Below are 22,928 nucleotides of genomic sequence, written 5' to 3'. Positions count from 1 at the left end.
CCAATCAGCTCCTACCTGCCATGTCACAGGCTGTGTTTGAAAAATGTCAGGCAGGTGGTGGGGGGGGGGGGGGGAGGAGGCTATGGGGGTACTCAGGGCCAGAAACAAATCTTGGGGCCCTGTACAATGATATTTCTGGGGCCCCCACCTAATACCAAATCCACACAATGCTCTTCTGCATGAGCCTTAACCTTTTGCTGCTCCAGATCCTGCTTTCAGATGCGGTCTTCTCTCATTCTCAGTCCTGCTGGCTTGGCTCCGGCTGCTGCTGGCCTGTCACTTTCACAAAAGAATGCTGAGCACTACGAGCAGGCAGGGCAGGTCTTTCAGAGTACAGGAGCCAGAAACTGAGGCCACCACACCAGCGGTGGGTAAGGCACACAGAGTAGATGGCTCTGAGCGCCAAGTGGCAGGGCTCACACACACAGTAGACGGCAGTAGACAGCCAAAAACAGATGGTGCACAGTAAACTGCAAGGGTCACTGACAGGCCAGCTAGTACAGGCAGCGGCCGTGCAAAGACATACCTCCCAACTTCTGTCCGTATGAAATCGGGACACTTGCGCGGCTTCCGAAAAGGGGGTGGGGCGTATGCAAATGAGGGCGCGGCTTATGCTAATTAGCCGCGACCTCATTTTCATACGAGAATAGACGCTGTGCGCATGCTAGATTGGGGGTCTCCCAACTGTCACCCCCCCGCAGCGGGACAATGCCTGCCGCGGGTGGGACAGCGGGACAGGACCCGAAAATCGGGACTGTCCCTCTAAAATCGTGACAGTTGGGAGGTATGCAAAGGCATGGAAGCTCTGGGGCCCATCACACTTGTCCCCCTTGACCCCCCCGTCTCCTGTCCTGGGGGTACTACCCGGGTGAGTATTGACGAGCCATCCACATTAAAACTTGATTAAGCTGCTAACTGCTTCCTATGAATGTGTGTGTATAAGGGTTAAGCATGTTTTCTACATAACATGCAATATAAGGTTTTTTCTTTTTTTTATTATTATATGCGAGCCAAACACCTTATCATCAGGGTACAAAGCTCTTCCTAGTGTAGTGTCAGTCAGTCCCACTTTCCCAGTATTTATACAGCAGGAAACGTGGCTCTTCCTCTAGCTCGAGCGGCGCAACGCTGCCGTGTTGACGTCATTGATTCACGTTTATTTTTGTCCTCACATGATTATTCCACTTGCCCCTTTAAAGATGACGTCACCCGCTCCCTGCAGCTTTTCCTTAGCGCTGAAAGGTTGTTCCTCCCTCCGGATTTAAAGGGGAAGTCTCAGCTGTCCGAGGCCTCCTAGGCCTGTAACTATCCTCGGTCTTTCCTGAATATCTCTGCTCACCAACTACGGGGGATGTGTAGCAGGTCCGTGATCAAAGGTAACATGGAGCAGAGCGCCGCCGTATAGTGTGGACATGTACGGAGAGGCTTGTACTTCTGTCTCGTCCTTCTATGGTCACTGAGAGCCACGTCTCCTGCCCAGGCAGCATATGGTAGCTGGGATTTAGGCAGTTATTGAGCGGCTCCTCACAGCAGTATGCCGTGTACTGTTGCCTTGTGCTCTGTAGTTCTCACCGCACTGATCTCGGTCGATCGCTGATGGCCCTCAGGTTACCTACAGTATGTGTGCACCATACCTGGCTCTCCACATGTCCCATGCCTGGCTCTCCACATGTCCCATGCAGCCAGCATTCCTGATATCTGCGCTTCTATTGTGGGACCAATTTTGCTTTTTGTCAACATTATACTGCCCACTTGTTAGTTGCGTAAAGGTAATCTCCGACATATACACTGCTTTAGTAAACTATTTAGCACCAAATAGGATCCTACATCTAAATTTAAGTTGTTACATTAGTGTGTTATATGCGAGTCTGTAATATAGTACATGCAATATATACTGCTTACTGCAATATATGCTACAGTAACGTTTTTGAAAATGCAGGAAAATCTGAAACTTATGGAAACCGCTGAAAATTGTATTTATTATTTTAAACATGTTTGCAAACAGTGGAATGTGCATGTATTCAAAACATCAAGTCGAAGAAGCACAGGGCCATATGCTGTAGTTCTACCAAGGATGATTTTACCCCTTCCATCATGTTTATTTGTTTACCTACAGCAGTGATTTTCAACCTTTTTTACCTTGTGGCACACTAAACAAGATTTTAAAATTGCCAAGGCACACATTGAGATCCCCACAGGGCAAAACACATAGAACCTCACAGAAAAAAAACCAAAAAAAAAAACACACAAACCTATTGCCGCCATATTTAAAAAAAATCACACTGTTCCCCACAGATAACAAAAATAAAATACATTGGCCCTTTACATGAAAAGAAGAGACCAGTAAATAACAGTTGAACTGGCTGTAAACTGGTTTGAGCATCTCTAGATCTGGGGGCACACTTGAGAACAGCTCAAGGCACACTAGTGTGCCATGGCACAGTGGTTGAAAAACAGTGACCTACAGTATAAACTGTATTGATCATACAGTAGGTTGACTACAAGCTTTGAATTTTTTTACAATTTTTTTTTTTTCTTTGAAGATACACATTTCCACTAATTTACCTTTTACACAGTTCAACATACATCATTACACACCACACAAAGAAAGAAAATGTGTCGACCATTTCCAGGTCAACCGTTTTACATGTTTGAACATTTGACCCTGTCCTCAATGTGCATGTCAACCTAATGATCCACATCCTGTTTTAAGGCATTTGTTCATGTATCACAGTGGCCAGTTACATGTTGATACTTCATATATATCCCGTACATGTTAACTAAAATGATGCTATTTTTTTCTTCTCCCCAAGGTGTTTATGAGAGGAATATTTAAGATTTGTCATCAGACAGCAAGGACATTCTTCCATCTGTCAGCAAAGATCTCTCCTCAGTCTTCTTCTCCCTTTCGTTTCCACATACCTTACCGACTTAATCTGTTTACTTTTAATTTCAAATTTGGTATACAAATTAGCTGCTGTCACAACATGGCAGAGCAGCGTTATTGTGTGGAATATGCCAAGCGTGGCACTGCTGGTTGCAAAAAGTGTAAAGAGAAGATAGGTAAAGGATTAGTCCGTATTGGAAAAGTGGTTCCGAATCCTTTCAGTGAATCTGCAGGAGACATGAAAGAGTGGTATCATGTCAAGTGCATGTTTGAAAAACTTGAGCGTGCACGGGCAACCACCAAGAAGATTGATGACTTGACAGAGCTTGAAGGCTGGCAAGAACTGCAGGACCCTGAGAAAGAACTGATTAACCAACATGTTACAGGTATTGGCCTCTAGAAGGTTGCTATATCTATCTCCCGAAGCCGGGGGGGGGGGGGGGGGGGAGGGAGGACCAACCAAATGCAGGACGCTGAACGCCACAACAGCCATTCTTTAATAACCTTGATTCACTGAGCCGCCGTGTACTGCATTCATGTTTTCTGTGTAATATCAGTTTTATTAATCACAAGCTGATGAGCAGTCAAGTAAAATAAAGTACTAAGCAGCAGTTTCAAGCCTCCGTAAAAAAAAATGGCTAGATCAACTATATTAAAAGATTGATTTTGGAGAGTTAGTTATTCTGGCCACTGCTGTGCTGTGAATGTGTTGAATAGTATTTTCTTATAATATTAATTTGATATAATTTACAGAGCTTGCCGCTAAAGCAGGTGCTGCGCCAACTCCTCGGAAAAAGACTCCATCAAAGGCAAACCAATCACCAGCAGCACAGAGTGCAACTCCCACTAAAGCAGCTGCTGCAAACCCTTCACCTCTGAAATTTTCTGGCTTTTCTGGTAGGTGTTTGGCATTGTAAATCACATGGTAGTTAATGTTCAGATTAATATACAAAAACTTGGGTACTTGTGTAATAACTGGGCGCCCGATTTTATGATCGGGTCGGAAAAATCGCATCGCATGCAACCAAATCGCTTGACGCGATTTTCTATAGGATTCAATGTTAAAATGGTCCTGTTCATTTCCCCACTATCCAAGTGGGCATAGAGTTGATTTTATATAGCGCACCGAGCCCGAAGCGTGGTGAGCGGACGTGGAATACGTTTTAAGTAATCCACGTCACCTCGCTGCGCTCGCCACGCTACATAAAATCAACTCTATGCCCACTTGGATAGTGGGGAAATGAACAGGACCATTTTAACATTGAATCCTATGGAAAATCGCGTCCATCGCATCGCATGTGACATCTGATTGTATGCCTTAAGTTAAGGCATACAATCAAATAATCGGGCGCCCAGATATTACACAAGTACCAAAACTTGTTATGAACAAAAGACATTGGTTGAAATTTACTAAGATGTGTATTCTACTTCACATGTGATGTTGCTATTGGCAACCAATCAGATCCTGTCTACTATCTTCTGAGTGTGGTAAATAAATAAGAAGTTAATTCTGATTGCATTGTGGACCTAGGTGCTTCCATTTCTTAAATCATCCACTAGGTCATATACTATGTAAAGAATTGGTTGCAGTAGCTCTGCTATCTACGTATATGTGCTTTTGCTAATATTTTGGAAGTGTGTATGTAGTTTTTGTAGCAGGGTATTTAATGGTCAAGGCTACTAAAGTCTAGGCAGTGACCATGTGTGCATGTCTCTTTTTATCCTTGAATTTATGCACATTTATATAAGACGATGCAGAAGTTAGAATTGTCCAAAGTGTTGATTGTTTTGTACCTTGAACTATTGTGAGCCACCCCCTCTGTACTATAGACCAGTGGTTCTCAATCAGGGCTGGATTAAAGGGTCAGTACCCTTGGCCCCCCCTCTAGCTAGGGGCCCCCTGTGGTTTGCATGTATTTTTAAAAACTTTATTTTTTAGCCAAAAGTTTTTTTGTGCATGGTGATGTAGTGCTGCAGCTTCACCTATCTGCCAATGTGACAATGATTAACCACTTGAGTGATATGCCCGGAGATTTTCCGGGCTCAGGTGCGTCGTCTGCAGCGGGCTGTCCCGGAAAATCTCCGGTCATACCACTATTATACAATAGGTGTGCACCACTGGCGCAGCACCTCTACAGCACACCCCCGTGATCAGCTCCAGTCCCCCAGTACTTTTTCTCCGGCGATCGGTACGCCGGAGCTTCCCTGACCCGCCTGCCTGCCAGCCAGCCCGTCACTCATTTTACAGTGAAGTCGGCGGCAGGCTCGGGTATGGTCGGCCAGGCTCGGGGGACTCTGAAGCGCTCAGGCACCCGAGTCCTCCCGAGCAGCGAACATCCCCCAGCCTGCTACCGACGTCACTGCTAAATGTGACAGGCGGCTTAGGCAGGGGGGAGAGAGGCAGCAAGGAAGCTCCAGCGTACTAACGCCGGAGTGGAGGCTGCTTCTAGCTTTCTATGGTGGGTTTTGCTGGGGCAGAATAAACCTGCCCTGGTAGGTTGGTCTGTCCTGCCCCAGCAAAACCCACCACTCAAGGGGTTAATGGTGCTGAGCATCGGGTGCCCAGGCACACTGACTGCACAAGTGTGAAGTGCGTTTCTGGGGAGTTGACAAAGTCCCATGACACTTTGCACAAGAGGGCAGAGGCTGAGAGTTTTGTGCTGAGCTCTGATTGGAGGAGCTTATTACCTGCTTCAGGCCCATGGAGGACAGCAGCAGCAGCAACCTAGTCATGGGAGGTTTTTTTAATCAGAGGCAGCACTGAGCCTGTGAGGTCTCCTACAGAGTAAGGTGCAGAGGGACAAACACAGGAGATTATATATTTTTTTCTATTCGATTTTGCTTATAGAAGCAAAATCAATTTTTTTTAGCAGCATTCAATGCAGATTCGATCCCAATGTGCGTTCACCTATAGTGGAAATTTAAACCAAAAATAGTCTTGCCAGGCAAGACCATATAGTAGAAGTCAAACGGCCTATCAAATGGCAAATCTATCCTTAATAGCAGGTACACACAGTGAGATTTTCACAATCCCAATGCTCACTCCCGTGTAGTGTAAATTGAATAGAAAAATAATCTTTGCAGGCAAGGCTTTATAGTACAGATCTAATTAACCGATTTAATAGGGGTCAAATAGAAAGCGAAATCTGTGTGTACGCACCTTTCTCTTCACATGTTACATCTGCCCCACCTGCAGTTCACATGATTTTGTCCATTAGACAGAGAATTTGCTTTTGCAATTGAACCAGAATCAGGCCCGTGGCTTCTTTCTAAACTTGTATAACCCACTGTCCACAGGCCAACATTTCTATGTGACTGATCTGTAGTCCACTGAAATGTGTAGTCTGGCTGGACTCAAATTAGTTTTCCACACATCACCTCATAGCATGCAGTTCACATACACACCTTCACTGAAATCAGCCTACATGTGAAGGCTGAGTTATCACAGAGTTACATCTATGTATTGCAAATATTTGCTCATAGTTTTTCTGTTATGGCACAGTATCTGCAAACATGACTTTAGTTACCCTGCATTAGCATCTTTTGTGCACCCTTTTATACCAGCAAGCCAGGTCACACCCATGACTTCAGACCTGGGTGCGACCCGGCTTGTGACCACTTTTACACCACCTGGCACAATGACTGGCAGGTGACCACCGTAGGCGGGGCTTGAGGCGGTGCTGAGAGATGAGAGCATCTCCCACCACCAGCTTTTCCATTGCATGTAAAGGGTCCAGGGTTGCACTGACCCAGGCTTACCATTTACACTGCACAGCGAGCCAAGTTGCACCAGTGTTGAATACAGCTCGCTAACCTGGTTAAATGCCAGGTTTCACGACCTGAGTTATTTCAAATGGAAGCGTTTACACCACCTGCACACCTGGGTTTGTGCACACTCCCATGCAAAAACCCAAGTTATTTAGGCTGATCTAAGTTTAGGCTGGTATTAGTTTCTCTCCTGTTGTCTGGATGACCTGTTTATTATATTTGTTGCTCTGGCTACATATATGGCTTCATATTTATAAGTAAATGTTATTTAGAAGCATAAAAGTGTATTATAGTGGTGTGAATTCTGAACCGGAATGAATTGATAGAAGCACACACTACATATTGTGTGGAGTCTGATTTTTCAGTTACATAGAATAATATATTGTCACTACAACATTAAAAAATGTAAAGTGAAATTCACAGGGAAGAGAAGAAGGAAATACTCAGTCATATACCACATTACACAGGCATTTAAGAATAAAAACTGTACCTTTTACAGCAAAAGCCGACCCATCATTGCCTGCACCAAGTTCTAGCAGTGGCTCAAGTCTTTCCACAGCAAAGTGTGATCCCAAACACAGGGACTGCCTGCTACGTGAATTCCGCAAGCTGTGCGTCATGGTAGCAGAACAACCAAGCTACAATGCAAAGACACAGATCATCCAGGATTTCCTAACTAAGGGGACCGCAGGAGGTATGGTTTAAATTAACATTGTAACTTGTACTGAAAATCTGGCACAGGCATTCTATAGCAGTGGTAGCCAACTCCAGTCCTCGAGAGCTACCAACAGATCATGTTTTCTAGATCACCTGGCTGGGCCACAGGTGCACTTATTACTGACTTACACATTATAAACGATCTACAGCTGGAGCTAATTACTTGACTTATGATTCTGTGAGGAGACCTGGAAAACGTTAACTGTTGGTAGCTCTCAAGGATGGGAGTTGGCTACGCCTGTTCTATAGAATGAAATATTACTCCGTAAATATTCAGTGTTTTGAATACTTTGCTTTGACTGTACTATATGATAATATTGTGATTTGACAAAGATTTATTTATTATAAAAACAATATAATTGTCTAACTTTGTACAGATGGTTTCCATGGAGATACATATCTTACAGTAAAGCTGCTATTACCAGGGGTGATCAAGAATGTCTATAACCTTAATGACAAACAGATTGTCAAACTCTTCAGCCGCGTGTTTAACTGCAACCTAGAGGAAATGGTTCGGGACCTGGAACAGGTAAGGCGAGAGGAAAATTATCCGTTCTGTTAAACTCATTCCTTCCTCTACTATGGATTATATTCACAAAGTGTAAATCTTTAGATAATTCTGCCTACATTTGCTATGTATTTGCAAACAGGGAGATGTGTCAGAGACTGTACGGATTTTCTTTGAAGATAGCAAATCCTTCCCACCAGCTGCAAAGAGTCTCTTGACAATCCATGAAGTAGATGATATTCTGAACCAGCTCTCCAAAATGACCAAAGAAGAGGACCAACAGAAAGTCCTGGTAGACGTTGCCAGCAGGTAACTTATTTTATTACGTTTGCGGGAGGAAAATGTGACTGCTTCATAAAGTGTTCTAATCCCAGACCAATAAGATGTATACATCCTTAATAACCCACAGCAAATACACAACGTTTCCAAACTTCGGATCCGTATCAACAGACATATAAACTAGGTTGTGTAACACTTCTGCACTTATCCACACTAGCAGTCCTATGTTACTTATGTCATGTCTATATCTATATGTGTATGTATAATGATTCTGTAGGATTTATTTCGCTGGCTTATGACTTATTCAGGCCATTTTTCAAGAGTCTTATCTGAAGCTTTTGTACAACTCTGGACGCCAGTATTATTCATAATGTTTTATAGTGGGCAATTTGCGAGAAATGGGTTACAAGTAAGTGGCTACCCACATAATATAACACAATACTTTTAAACAATTCTTGTGCATATAGTGTGATTTATTTTTTAAGGATATTGTAGCAGTTCCCAAACTCGCGCTAATGGTCCTTGTTTTAATTGTATACGTGGCTGAACACAGATGTTAAATAAAACAGACTTTGGTCTTAATTAGGTCACCTGTGCATGGTTATCCATAAAACCTGGACTGATAGGCTGCCTTGAACAGAATTTGGGAATCTCTGGTCTAGATCAGTGGTTCTCAACCTCAGTCCGCAGGGACCCCCAATAGTGCACATTTTCCAGGTCACCTCACAGATACACATGTGCACTAATTACTCACTGGCACATTTTAAAAGATCACAGGTGGAGCTATTTATTTCACCTGTGATTCTGTGTGGAGACTTGGAAAACATGCACTGTGTGGGGTTCTGAGGACCAACTTTGAGAACTTCAGTTCTATAGTAAACTGACTTCTAAATCCATTTTGATGTATAGGTGTACCGGCAACGATCTTAAGTGCATAATTCGTCTGATCAAGCATGATTTAAAAATGAATTCTGGAGCCAAACATGTGTAAGTGATCTATTTTTATGATTTATACTTTACAGAATCAGCATATGTGAAAATGTTACAGTTTGAATACGATCATCTTTTGGTGAAGGAGCATCTTTTCCTCCTTGTCTATGTATGCCTGTAGTATCTTGTGTTAAACTTTGCGTTCCCTTCCCAAAATATATCTACATAGAGAAAGGTGTGGGCTGACCCTGTGGGTGTCTGAAGCTATTGCTGTACTTCTCCTTTAGTGCAACTGAATTAACTAGAATTTATTGTTTTATTAAAGTCATTTTTATATTGACAGAAGGCTTAGTGCTGTTTATATCTCCTTTCTTAATAAGAAAAGGATTTATTTAATCATTGGAATTTTCAGAGTATATTTACATAATAAAGCGCAGATCATAAATGAGTTATTAGCTTTTCAGCTGATTGGCATTGCCAGAAATCCAATTTGTGTGATATATATGAATTTCTCATTTTGGTTCTGTTTCGTTAGGGGCTTCTGCACACATGCTGTGGAAATGGGCAAAAATGCATGTAAACTAATGTGCTCTTCATGCATGGGTTAGCAGTGTTCTATACATTTTCCATGTGTTTTTAGCTATACAATCAATTATTCTGTTCTGGTTTTGAGCAAAGTTATTTTTTTTTTTTTTTAACTGGAGTATGTAAGTTTATGTATTGTTATGTTGGATGTGTAAGGGAGTTAATGTGGTTTTTCTTCTCTTTAGACTTGATGCCCTTGATCCCAATGCATATGATGCTTTCAAAGCCTCCCGTAATCTTGCGGATGTTGTAGAGCGTGTTCTGCGCAACCAACAGCAAGCACCAGGCTTAAAACGTACTCTTAGTGTACAGGCTTCACTTATGACACCTGTTCAGCCTATGCTGGTAAGAAGTACATTTATTTTATTTTTTTAAATTATATCTAGATCTATCTCTATTTAGATGTATTTAAGAAACTATTGTCATAAGTGGCATAGCGGTTCATTTACACTTTTATCTGTTTTTTTTTTTTGTTTTTTATTACTTTTCTAATCCAACAGTTTCATTTTTAATCTGGATAAAAAATAATTCAGTCATTGAGGAAACCTAGTACATAAATATTCACAAGCTATGTAATATACTGTAGATGTTGGTAACAGTGTGTTCTGAATTTTTCTGATGGAGCTCTCATTTACATTTTGAAAGATAACCTAATTCATGAAGTAGAAAATGGGTACTTGTGTAGTTTCACAGCAGCAGGCTACGCTACGTTACCAGCATAGGCTAAGCTAAGTTTAAGTCAGCGTAGTGTCCCCGTCAGGCAGCGTAGTCACCGTACTGTCCCCGCAAACTGCAGCTGCGTCCCCGGCAAGTCTAGTGAGTGCCTCTCACACAGCGCCGGTAGACGCTTGTGTGTCCCAGTAATTCTTGCGGGAGGGTACGGCAACCGTGTCCGCTTCAGGGAGACGGACAGGGTTATGGGTTCAGTAGCGTCTCTTGCACAAAGGTCGGGGGGTGCGTGCAAGTGCATCTCATGCACAAAAAAGGATGCATTTGATAGTGCTCCATGTTACATACTGGCAAATGCCTCCATTTCAGACCCACACTATCCACGCCAGCCCAAAGCGTGGCGAGTGGATGCGGTACGTGTTCTCTACCTGTTCATACCCCCACTATCCATGTCGGTGTGGAGTTGATTTTATAAAGTGTGGCGAGGGGACTCTGATTACTTCACATGTATTCCGCGTCCCCACTGCGCTCACCAAACTTTAATTGCGTGCTCCTACGGTTGCTAATGTGGAATACTGGACATCAAACCCAGCGATATTGCTAGCAACCTTGTTTATGCTAATGGAGGGCAGAACATGAATATTCAGTCCTTTAAAACTTGTTTCAGGGTGTACATTCAACCTGGGCTCAAGGGAATTAGTTTAGTTTTTGTAACAAATATCTATTGCTCCAGTGTGTTCCCAGCTTTATATTTCTTAATGAGTATCATGCACGGATCATATAGCTTTGTTTATGCTTTCTATTTACATGTTTTCTCCCACTTAGGCTGAAGCTTGCAAATCTATAGAGTATGCCATGAAGAAGTGTCCCAACGGCATGTATTCTGAGATAAAGTACGATGGGGAACGAGTCCAAGTCCACAAAAATGGTGATCACTTCAGCTACTTTAGTCGGAGTCTCAAGCCAGTTCTTCCCCACAAGGCAGGTCAACCTTGTTTTATCTTGGTCTGGTTGGTGCATATGTACATTAGGTGATTTAATGTATCAGCAACATGTAGACAGTAACGGCTGTATTCCCAGTAGACAGTAACGGCTGTATTCCCAACAGCCGTTTTCCCAACAGCCGTTTTAACTGCTCACAGGCAGTTTTAATCCCCTGATGAAAACTGCCTGTGAGCAGTTGAAACGGCTGTCGGGAATACAGCTGTTACTGTCTACATGTTGCTGATGCATTAAATCATCTATTCTTCAACTCCGTGTGCTGGCTCCAATTCCTCACGTCGTGGGGGGGGTAAGTGCTTTTATTATCAACCTTTATGTGCCTGGCATCGGGACTGTGTTTTACGTGACCCCTGTGTGTGTGTGTGTGTGTGTGTGTGTGTGTGTGATATATAATATTAATTAGAAGTGGCGTACCATCATCCACCTTGCATAAATTGCATTTTATTTTGTCTTAAGAAGTGTTTCAATTGTTCTATTGCTGTTTCTGTCTGGACTGACTTTGACTTTATTTTTAGGTTGCTCATTTCAAAGATTATATTCCTAAAGCATTCCCAAGTGGGGACAGTGTTATTTTGGACTCTGAAGTGTTGCTTATTGACACAAATACTGGAAAACCCCTTCCATTTGGAACATTAGGGGTTCACAAGGTATGTTCATGTTATCCATTCGGTGCACACATGGGTTTACAATCAATTTGGAGATTTTTTTTGCATGTATCTATATATATTTTTTTTTTTCAGAAAGCTGCTTTCAAGGATGCCAATGTCTGCCTCTTTGTCTTTGATTGCATATATTTTAATGGCGTTAGCTTAATGGACAGGTGAGTGTGGCAAGAACTTTACCTTTAAACGATCATAAAATATACATCCCACTTAAAAGTACTCTCTCCTCACAGACCACTGAGTGAGAGACGGAAGTTTATACGTGACAACATGGTGGAAATCCCTAACCATATAATAATCTCTGAGATGAAACATGTCACAGTAAGTGTTTTATTATTGCATTACACTATATTATTCTGAATGTTGTATTGCACATTTTTTTTGTTTTGCATTGATGAAAGTCCTTCAGTGGAAAGCCATATTGTAAGCACATCATCTCAGCATTGTAATGGTCTCTTACACCAGATGTACGTAATGTTGTAGTTAAACCTGAAAAATATGCACCTTTCTGTGTTCCTGTTCCTAGAAAGCATCAGATCTTGCTGACATGATCACTCGTGTTATCCGGGAGGGCTTAGAAGGCCTTGTACTAAAAGATGTAAAGGTATGCAGTAAGATGGGGTGTTTTTAAAAAAAAATTATTCTTGTTTTTTTATTAGTAAACCAGTAGGGACATCATTAACTGAAATCTGTTCCTCCCAACTTTATAATGTGTTAAAATGTTATGAGCGATAATGCAATGTTTATATAGAAAATGTAGTCTATGTGCAAAGAAATTTATAAATTTACAGTTAACATGATTTTGTTACCAAAATAACAAGAAATCTTTAATGTGTACAGATGTGTAATTTGTTTGTTTTATCCTTATTGAGGACCACTGAAATAGCTTGTGATGTAAAGTGTGCCAGGTACTGGAGTAAGGCAAGACTTAAATCTACCCTCCTGCTATATCCCTTTATGCTCCTCAGTAAGTTGTGTGCTGTATTAAATGACTCCATTAAAACAAAGCTGCAAAATATTTCCACAGAACACAAATAATAAATGCTAACACCATTGTTCCACTTCCGTCTCTACTATTTTTTTCTTTGCTCCCAGTTTGGGTCAGCAGAGGTTGAACTCTGTGGGATGACCGTTCATGCCAAAACCAGTTATTCACACCACGATCTGTACACATATGGGAAGATTCAGATCCTATCGCAGGGCTGCAGATTTGCAACCCTGCCAATTATCAGTAGACTGCAAATGCTTATGGTAATTTGTGCGCAAGCGTAAGATTCCCCAGCGATGGGTGGCCGTTTGTAAGAGGAGTAACAGCTGCCCGGCGTTTGAGGTAGAGCCCTTTTGTTTTCTGGGAGTGCAGCCAAAAACTGGGCGGGTCACTGACGTCATCAGTGGCCCTGATCTCGCCATTGCAGCGCCAAGAAAGTCTAGACTTAAGTGGTGCTGCAAATGGGGGGGCTGGACTCATTCGATGGTAGGTGAATTCAACTGGATTTCCTCCTCTTCACACAGCTGCAATGCCCCCCCCCCCCCCCCCCTTCCCTCAATATGGATAACAGTATTTTCCTCTTGCCTTAAAAACAATGTATTTCGGCAATCTGAAATTTTAGCCATACTACTCCAATTCACGGCAAGGTTTCGTTCTGTCCCTGATGGATTCAATGTTATTAAAATTTGTTTTCTAGACAAATCACTGTGTTGGTACTCTAAACACAACAGAATGCTGCAACTGCTAATTGAAATTTTGTTCTGTGCTATGTAAAGTCACTTAATTCTTGGTATTCTGTCTCCTACCAGTCAATCTATGAGCCCGGGAAGCGCCATTGGCTAAAGGTGAAAAAAGATTATTTGAATGAAGGTGCTATGGCAGATACTGCTGACCTTGCAGTATTGGGAGCATTCTATGGGAAGGGAGCAAATGGTTAGTGAATTATATTGCCATTATATTTTCTGCTTCCTTTTGACTATAATAGTTTGTATAATGGCTTCCCTTCCGTAGGTGGCATAATGTCTATATTTCTTATGGGTTGTTATGACTCTGAGACCCGGAAGTGGTGCACAGTGACAAAGTGCTCCAGTGGATATGATGATGCTACACTTGCACGTTTACAAAATGAGCTGGACATGGTGAAGATCAGTAAGGTTAGGTATTCATAATTGTGGTATAAAATGAGGGCGGTGGGTTGCTAGTCCATACTGTGTTTTTTTTTTTTGGATTACTTGATGGTTTAAAACAGTGGTTCTCAACCTCAGTCCTCAAGGACCCCCAACAGTGCATGTTTTCCAGGTCTCCACACACAATCAAAGGGGAAATAATTAGCTCCACCTGTGATCTTTTAAAATGTGTCAGTGACTAATGACTGCACCTGCCAGGTGATCTGGAAAACGTGCACTGTTGGGGGTCCTTGAGGACCGAGGTTGAGAACTGCTGGTTCAAAACACCCAAAGGCACTTTGTAACTTTCTCAAGACCAGATCATGGGACTCAACAGTGAAGTGTCAGACAAATGATGACACAAGTCACCAATGGCTAGTAATATGTCTCTTCTATTCAATCATGTAGAAGTGATCGAAAATAGATTGGTCTTACTAAAGAATGTAAAATACTAATCTTAGTGACTTTATCAGAGCTTCAAGGCATAACTGGTATTCTAGATTTGTCAATTCATGTATTTGAGAACTCAACATAATATGGAATAACTCCCGAGGTTAGTTATGAAACTGTCAGTTGCATTCTTAAATTGCCATTTCTATTTTTATTTGGATATATTTATTAATCCTTTCACATAGGAGTATTAGCGGTTATGAGCTTGTCACTTATTAAATGTTTTTTTTTTATACATAAATATTTATAGTTTTGGTTTGAGCATAAAATATACTATGCAGCAGCTAGTGTGTTTTTGATAATGAAAGTATTGGCTATAATACAATGTTTTATTTGTAGCGCTGGGATATACTTTTTATGGCTTATGGTAGCCACTATTGGGTAATCATTCTGAAATATATCTGGTAGAATTGCTTTAACTGTTTAGAGGATTCGATTTGAATATGGTAAACCGCTAAACAGTGATGATTGGATATTAGCAGTTTGGTAAAAACTTTTGCCTTTTTGTTTTACAGGATCCATCAAAAATCCCTTCATGGTTGAAGATTAACAAAAATTATTACCCAGACTTCCTTGTGAGAGATCCTGAGGTAAAGCACTCCAGTTTATCTTGTAACACTGGCCTGGTAACAAAGACCTTGTGAGGGGAAATCAATTGATCGTGACTTTTTTTTTTTTTTTTACAATGGTGTTATCTGTCAATTAATTTGCATTAGTGCTCAAAAAGGAGGATCTGAGACGTTTCCAGATATTGTACATGTTTCTTGGCCATGAAACCAGGGATTTTTTTTCCTCCTCTTTCCAGGAGGGTTGGAAAAAATACCTGATACTGCTGCCTATCAGGGACAATTGAATACGCCCCCAGGAATCAATTGGCTGTGATCATTTACCATGGCTAATTAAATTCCTACTACCTATTAGCAAGATAATGAATGAGTACTGTACTAATCTTTTGAAAGAAGTTCTTAATTATGGACACAGACATTCAGTAGCTTTAGTATATAAGATTGTTTACTCCTTTTTCAAGTATAGTACATGGGATTTGTAAGATTATTGACTAGTTACATAATTTTGCTTTATATAAAGCAGCCATCTGAAGTTTATAATTATAAACAAATGGTAGCCAATTGGTAATTTATGTAGAACAGAGGTCTGATCTAAACTTGTAGGTACCATCTCCTCATCCGCTGCAGAACTGTGGATAATGATGAAAACCAAAGCAAATGACTACTCGAGTATGTATACTGTATAAATCTGTATTGTGCATATTCTATTCCTATCTGCTTATAGAATGCTCCTATATGGGAGATTACTGGGGCAGAGTTTTCCAAAGCAGAGGCCCACACAGCGGGAGGAATTTCAATTCGCTTCCCACGTTGTACCCGCTTCCGTGATGACAAGGACTGGAAGACTGCCACCACTCTACAGCAACTGAAGGTGAGAACAGACACCTTTTTGAAGAAAGAAGTCAATAAATCTAAAAATGTTCAAGGTGCAAATAGTATTTCGACAACCGATAAGAACCACTTGGCCCATGTACATACACTTATGCTGCTTTCACATCGCAAAATTAAGGTTTGCACCAGGACTTTCAAATGGGTCAGTCCTGGCGCAAACCTTCATTTTAGGATGTTCACATCCCCACAGCGAACCGCAATAATGCTGGTTTGCTGACATCATCCGGGGGCGTGTCTTTGGGGGTGGGGGGGGGGAGGCAGCGCTTAGAGCTGGTGCTGCTCCAAGAGCTGCCGCCTCCATAGTGTGAGTGGGAAACGGGTCGCTTGACCCGTTTAACCCGTTCACACCGTAAAGCAACACAGCAACGAGCCGGTAAGAACTGCTTTTTTACTGGTTTGTATTGCCGTGTTGCTACTCGTTTAAGGGACACTGTAACCCCTTTCACATCGCACTAATTACCGGGTCAAATGGCTTGTACGCGGTAATTGGTTGCGATGTGGAAGGGGTATTACATACTAGGATTCATTTTTGTTGGGAGCGAATTAAACTACAATAACACCAATAGCGGCTAAATTTTGAAGGGAGAGCAAAGCCATAACAAGTAATTTTGTTACCATATTTCAAAGCAAAGGTGCACGCAGTGTAACAACTAGCTGCTTTTGCATGTAACCCACAAATTGCTTTATTTGCTCACAATTAAGATCTTCTCGTCACGCCCCCTCTTATACCCCTTTCAGACATAACAGCAAATTACTGAGTGAAGCAGTTCTACCCGGTAATTTGTGTTGTGTGAAAGGTCATACTGGGTCACGACCCTGCTTTTTACCAGGATCGTCAACCTGGGATTTGTGACCTGGGTTGACCCTTTAACACTACACATTACCTGTGGAATTCAGCAAATTCCCAGGTTGACTGTTTTTAACCCGGTAATTTGCTGATATGTGTGAATGGGGGTCAGACTGCACCTGGCATTCAAAATGCTGGGTAATTGCCACGTCCCGTCTGAGAGGTATAACATACTAATCTCTCCTTGCATATTGTACATCTGCGTCACCTGGAGTGCAACAAGACTTTACCCAGGTGTGAAATTACTTGCATTTTTTTTTCTTTACCCATTTTTTTTTTTTAACCCATTGAGTTCAATTTCGGGGGTGACCTAAAACTATAGATTGTCATCATTGTGACAAAGATACCACATTTAAGTAAATCCCCCTTAAATGAAAATATGTGTGGTTACTGAATGAACAATTGTAGCAGCGTAATGTAACCTTGCAAGGGTCAATTAAGCTCTCTCCACTATGCTACTCTGCTGAGTAAAAGCACTCCGTAATGTGTTATCCTTTTAGAATTTGATGGTACTGTAATTTAAAGGAGCCTCTTGGAGAGTTGTTGTTGTTGTGTTTTTTTTTCTGGCCTAAAATCCTGTGGTTTTTTTATTTTTATAGAAAGTTTCCTGGCAAGGGCATATATTGGCTGGACATTTGCCATTGTGCACCCTTTTAGCCTGAAAATAGTGTAGAATTATATAGTAACCATTGCAGCAATCCTCCTTATGTTCACACTGATTTTTATCTGCTTGTAATCATTTTATCCTGCATTTCAGGAGCTTTATCGGGTTTCTAAAGAGAAATCTGATTTTACCATCACTGCTACATCCTCTCAAGATGAGGAAGGGTCATCTGAAAATGGCAGCAATTCAAGACCACCAACTCCAAGCGGTTCTGTGAAAACTCCCAAGACCTTAACTGCAAAATCACCTGGAAAAGGCAAAAGGAATGACAGTAAGTGCTTTATCATGCCTTAGCACAAATTTCAAGAATGGGTATTTTTGCTCTAGGTAGGAGGAAAAATAGTAAGGTTCAATGACCTCACACTTCTATTGTATTGCTGTAAGATGCACAATCCAGCAGAGGGCAGAGTTATTTTATTTTCCTATCCTTGTATACTTCTCTAGGTGGTAAGTCACCACAGCCTAAGAAAAAGGAACTTCTGCCTAAAGCAGAGAAGAGGAAAACTGCACCACCGATGCTAGTGGAGAGTAAGAAGGTGAGCTGTTGATGTAATTGTGTAACATTGTATCTGCTGAGTGGGTACACAGGGTTAAGATGGGAGATAAAAGCTTCAACTTTTTTTTCCTCCGTCTTCGATTGAATGTCATGAAGCAAATATTCTTTACCGTGTTTGTTTCAAATTATTCTCAAGGATTTTGGGGCCCATTTATCAAAGAAAAAAAAAAAAAAATTGTAATCAAAAGGTTATATTAACTATTAAATTCGCATTGCGATTTTGCTTAAAATTGCACAAATTTATCATTATTCACCTCGCAGGACAGAGCTTGCGAAAAAGCCCTGTCCCTGCGAATCCAGCTGCCTGCTCTCCCTCCCGTTATCGCACTGTGATGCCTGGATCCTACTGCGCATGCGCAGCTAATAGAAAGTTAGCCAGCTGAGCCGGCTTTTACTTTCACTTTCCTCCGCACTCCTGTATGTCCTCCTGCGGCTGCTGCTAAGCAGGACTCGGAGGTGGGGGAACTGATCAGAGGAGAGGGGCAGGTGCTTCCTTTTATATCTTTAATAAAACTGTGAACAAACGTGCAGGTGAGTTCTGTTTCTCCCACGTATGTCCGCCCTCCAGCTCTGTCTCTCCCCGTACCCTCTCTACCCAGCGCTGCTGCTGTGGATGGAAGAGCAGCCAGGAGCTCAGAGTCCCCGTTTACTAAAGAATTACAGTGGGCTCTTCTGCCTGTGTTCTAAGTGCTGCAGTACATTTCAGTCCCTGGGAGCAGCAAGGAGGAGGGAGGGCGCGTGGGCGGACGTCCGTGGGACAGATCACTTGCTGAACATGTATGTTTCATTACACTGTCACAGGAGGACTCTTGTTCCAACAGCAGGAGTGGGGGAGAGTGGGTCACTGACGGAGCGAATGATGATCTCTCTCCTTTGCTGCCTGTCAGTGATTGTACGGCAGCATGGGGGAGAGAGGGGGGCAGCGCTTTAATGAACTCTTCCTCGGCCAGCAAGTGAGCTTACACGGGGCAGCCTGTGCGGGACTCTGATCCACAGCAGGAAGGGAAGGAAGCATGTGTGGGACAGCGCTACATACATTTGGAGTAGGTAAGCTCCATCTCATCACCATCCCCTCTCCTTCCTTACCCTGCGCTGCTGATCTGCTGAATATGTCAATATACAGCAGGTCTCACTGCAGACATATATAGAATACCCTGTTTAATTTAGAATCACTCTGCCTGTGCTCCAAGTCCTGCTATAAAGCAGTCCCCAGCAGCAGTGAGGAGAGGGGACAGAATGAGATGGAGCTGCAGGGATCTCCCCCCCCCCCCCCCCCCCATACAGTAGACACACACACACACACACACACACACACACACACACACACACACACACACACACACACACACACACACACACACACACACACACACACACACACACACACACGAATAACGCCACTAAGTGGTGATATAAAAAGCAGCCTTCCGAATTTATTTTAATAAATATGAGTAGATCACATTTCCCATTATATTTATGTGAAATGCGATAAGAGAAATTTGCGAAAGCCTCTACAATTCATAGTTGGTACATTTCAGTGAAACTATAATAATGTCAAAAGAGTGCGAAAACACCAGTTTTCACATTATTTTAGTACAAATAATGTTAATAAATGGGCCCCTTTTGTCTTTTATCCACAGGCAAAAATGTCAACGGTTAGCTCCAGCAACGGGCACAATGTGGCACCTTCTCCATCCACCCCTAAGGTAAGAAAGGGACCAATTGCTACAGGTATAATCTGGTGTTGGTGTGTGTGAAAACAGCTCCATCTGTATATGCGGAAAAAGCATAACTATGTTCAAAGTAAGGCAAATGTCTGCAAGATTACAGAAATTTGATTTGACTGCTATTTTTGGGGGGGATGTACCCTAAGCTACAATCTAGAAGGTCCAAAACTGGTATTGTCCATGCCTTAGCCCTGGGGTTCCCAATGTTTTTTGAATCATGGCACCCTAGTGTATCAGAATTTTTTTCACGGCACCCCATGGCCAAAAAAAATAATCAATTAGATTGGGCTTAGGGTCAGTTATGTGGTAAAGGGCAGGATTTTCTTCTGTTTGTACACCTTTTATGATTGGCAGCCACCAGCACTGGTTTTGCTCATAATAATTAACCATTAATAATTTGAGATGGTCCTGGACCACCAGCCCAGGGCAGATGTGCATTCGTTGGCAAGTTGTTAGTCATTAGGTCGACATGCAGGAAGGTCGACAGGGTCATAAGGTCGACAGTGAAAACTTTTTTTTTTTTTAATACCGCCTTTCTGCACATGTGTTGACATGGACACCGAAATGTACCGCCTCGCACGGCGCACTATTTTATTCTCCCACCACGCACTAGTGGATGGTAGGGCGTGGTAGGTCTTTTTGACCTAATTGGTGGTGACCCAATGACCGTATCCCCCCCAGGGAGCCCCGGCACACATTTTGGGAACCACTGCCTTAGCCTATAGATTTATACAATGTATTGTTTGAAAATTTCCCATGGCATAACTCCCTGCTGTACTCCATTCCGCAGGACAATCCTTATCTGTGGTTCTCAAAATGATTTCGCCACAAAAATTGTTGGTTTGGCTAGATTTGCGGAAGGACTTATTTTGCTGAGTTATTCAGACCACAGAGATAAAAGACCAAACTGATTTAGCAGTGAGGTGTTAAATATGGCTTCCATTTGAAAAAGAGATCTCCGAATAGTGCATAAAGATGGAAAAAAATAAACATACATAGCAGCAATAACTAAACTGTGCTATCTCTCCACAGACTCTTCTAGATATTTTCACGGGGATAAAGCTTTATCTTCCTTCTACAATTGAGGATTTTGCAAAACTACGACGTTACTTCGTTGCCTATGATGGGGATCTTGTCCCAGTATTTGATGTCCCTTCTGCTACACATGTGATGGGTGATGCTCCAGACTGCGATGAACTTGCAAAACGCGTAACCCCACGTTGGATATGGGAATGCATCAGGCGCCGGAAGCTAGTGCCACCTTGCTAATGATGAAAGCATTGTTCTAACATACTAATAAGACAGCTGATCTCATCAGCTTGTTTACACTGCAATGTTTACAGAACTCGTAAAATAGTAGGACTTGATAATAGCTGATTGAGACTTAAAATGTTTCAAGTGTATGAGATGCACTAGCCATAGCCAGTATCTCTAGTAGTTGTATGTTGTACAGTATTCTAATAATGGATAATGGTTTCATTACAGATGTATAACTGCAGGTACTGGTTGCGCCCATAACTGTACCTACTACTGATACTCCACACTAATTTACACCGTTTTAGGCAAACAGTGGGGCAATAGGTCACCTCTTTTTAAAGAGCTTGTTCTGTGCTACATTTCCCCTGGTGGAACAAATTAACCTTTGGAAGAATTTTTATTTTTTTTGGAAATAGGTGTATGTGAACTATCACTTTTACATAATTTTGATGTACTTTTGTTATTTTCAGACTTGAACAAAAAGCTACTGAGTTAACTTATCACGCCTCTACGTTTTTAATTGGCATTTCATACTTTAACAAAAAATAGGACCAATAAGGGTGAATTCAGACCTTAACGCCATGGCGTTTTTGAACCTTTTGATAATGCATTTAAACTCCGAATGCAGGACGAGCCATTTTCATGCTTGGCAATACAATAGATTGTATTGGCTAAAGCACAGCTAATTGGTATACAGTTCCAAAATGTGCAGTTTCATAAACTGCTACCTATTTTTCCAGCACTAGTTGGAATGAAACCTTAATGACCATGTGCGTTAGTTCTAAACCTGTCCAAGTTTTGTGAAGTAACATAGTTACTGCTATGTTAGTAGTTTTTATTTTTTTGTTTTGTTTCCCTAATGTGCCATTTTTACTATCTATATTGGTGACTCCTTCAGAATGCTGTGCTATAAAAGCATGTATAGTATCTATATAGATGTATTAAAAATTTGGATACGTTTTGAGATGTATATTTTTAGCATAGAAAATGCCCAGCTGAGCTGCTAGTCTTCTATTCAGATACATAAATACCTGTTATGCAGTGTTCACACTGCGAGTGTGACCTATAAGGCTTTGACCTGGCATTTAAATGCTGGGAGCTGCGGCGATGGACCACCGTTCTCACTGCTAGGCGAATTCCCAAGTGAAGCAGTTCTACCCGGTAATTTGCATTTTAACACCGTTTTTTTGGCAGTGAGAACGGGTCAAATCGTGTCTACATACCCGGATCTCAAACACTGGTAAAAAGAAGGGTTTTACCCGTGTATAAGATCTGTGTATGCAGACAGTTCACACTGCAAAAAAACGGAGTTAAAAGGCAAATTACCGGGTCGACATGCTAGACCCGGGAATTTGCCTAGCAGTGAGAACTGGGTATAACTCATTTGAATTTGGTACTCCCTAATGAACTAGAATCCTGATTCCCAATTGTACGCCACTCACCACCGCAGTGTGCGCCTACATTAAATAATTAGCAATTATACTCGCAGTGAGGATTCAGTCGCAAGTGGGCATTTTGTAGGATGTCACATTCAGTGGAGGTAAAAAATGCAGCCTGGTCGAGATTAGTTGCAGGATGAGTATCCGCTGTAGACCGTGATTCTGCACTCAGGTATCACATCTCTGGCATCCTCCATTGTGGCAAACACTGAGTCAAAACATTGAATTTGTTTTCCACCTCTGCATCAATGCTGGGAATGTATATGTCGTGGTGAGCAGTGGTGATGACTCTGGTGACAGGGTGTCTCAATACAAATCCCAGCTGCTTTATTACAGTAGCATATTTTTACATCCTGCAATAGAGTACAAT

The 22,928-nt window shown here is 41.9% G+C and overlaps 1 protein-coding gene across 1 annotated transcript; it reads left to right on the top strand.

Moving 5' to 3' along the window:
- Positions 1-1,184: 1,184 nt before the first annotated feature.
- Positions 1,185-22,078, top strand: LIG3 (DNA ligase 3). Its single transcript, XM_083174035.1, has 21 exons — positions 1,185-1,376; positions 2,814-3,273; positions 3,641-3,784; positions 7,155-7,349; positions 7,750-7,901; positions 8,023-8,189; positions 9,069-9,146; positions 9,860-10,019; positions 11,169-11,324; positions 11,861-11,992; positions 12,086-12,165; positions 12,241-12,328; positions 12,534-12,611; positions 13,805-13,928; positions 14,007-14,149; positions 15,127-15,201; positions 15,902-16,048; positions 17,673-17,850; positions 18,024-18,115; positions 19,776-19,841; positions 20,895-22,078. The coding sequence occupies exons 2-21, from the start codon at positions 2,820-2,822 to the stop codon at positions 21,129-21,131; spliced, it is 2,946 nt and encodes a 981-aa protein (XP_083030161.1). The 5' UTR covers positions 1,185-1,376; positions 2,814-2,819; the 3' UTR covers positions 21,132-22,078.
- The last annotated feature ends 850 nt before the right edge of the window (positions 22,079-22,928 follow it).

The sequence above is a fragment of the Crinia signifera genome, chromosome 2 (assembly GCF_055691185.1).
Source record: "Crinia signifera chromosome 2, ASM5569118v1, whole genome shotgun sequence".
NCBI classification, from domain to species: domain Eukaryota; kingdom Metazoa; phylum Chordata; class Amphibia; order Anura; family Myobatrachidae; genus Crinia; species Crinia signifera.
This window is presented reverse-complemented; position numbering and strand designations above follow the sequence as displayed.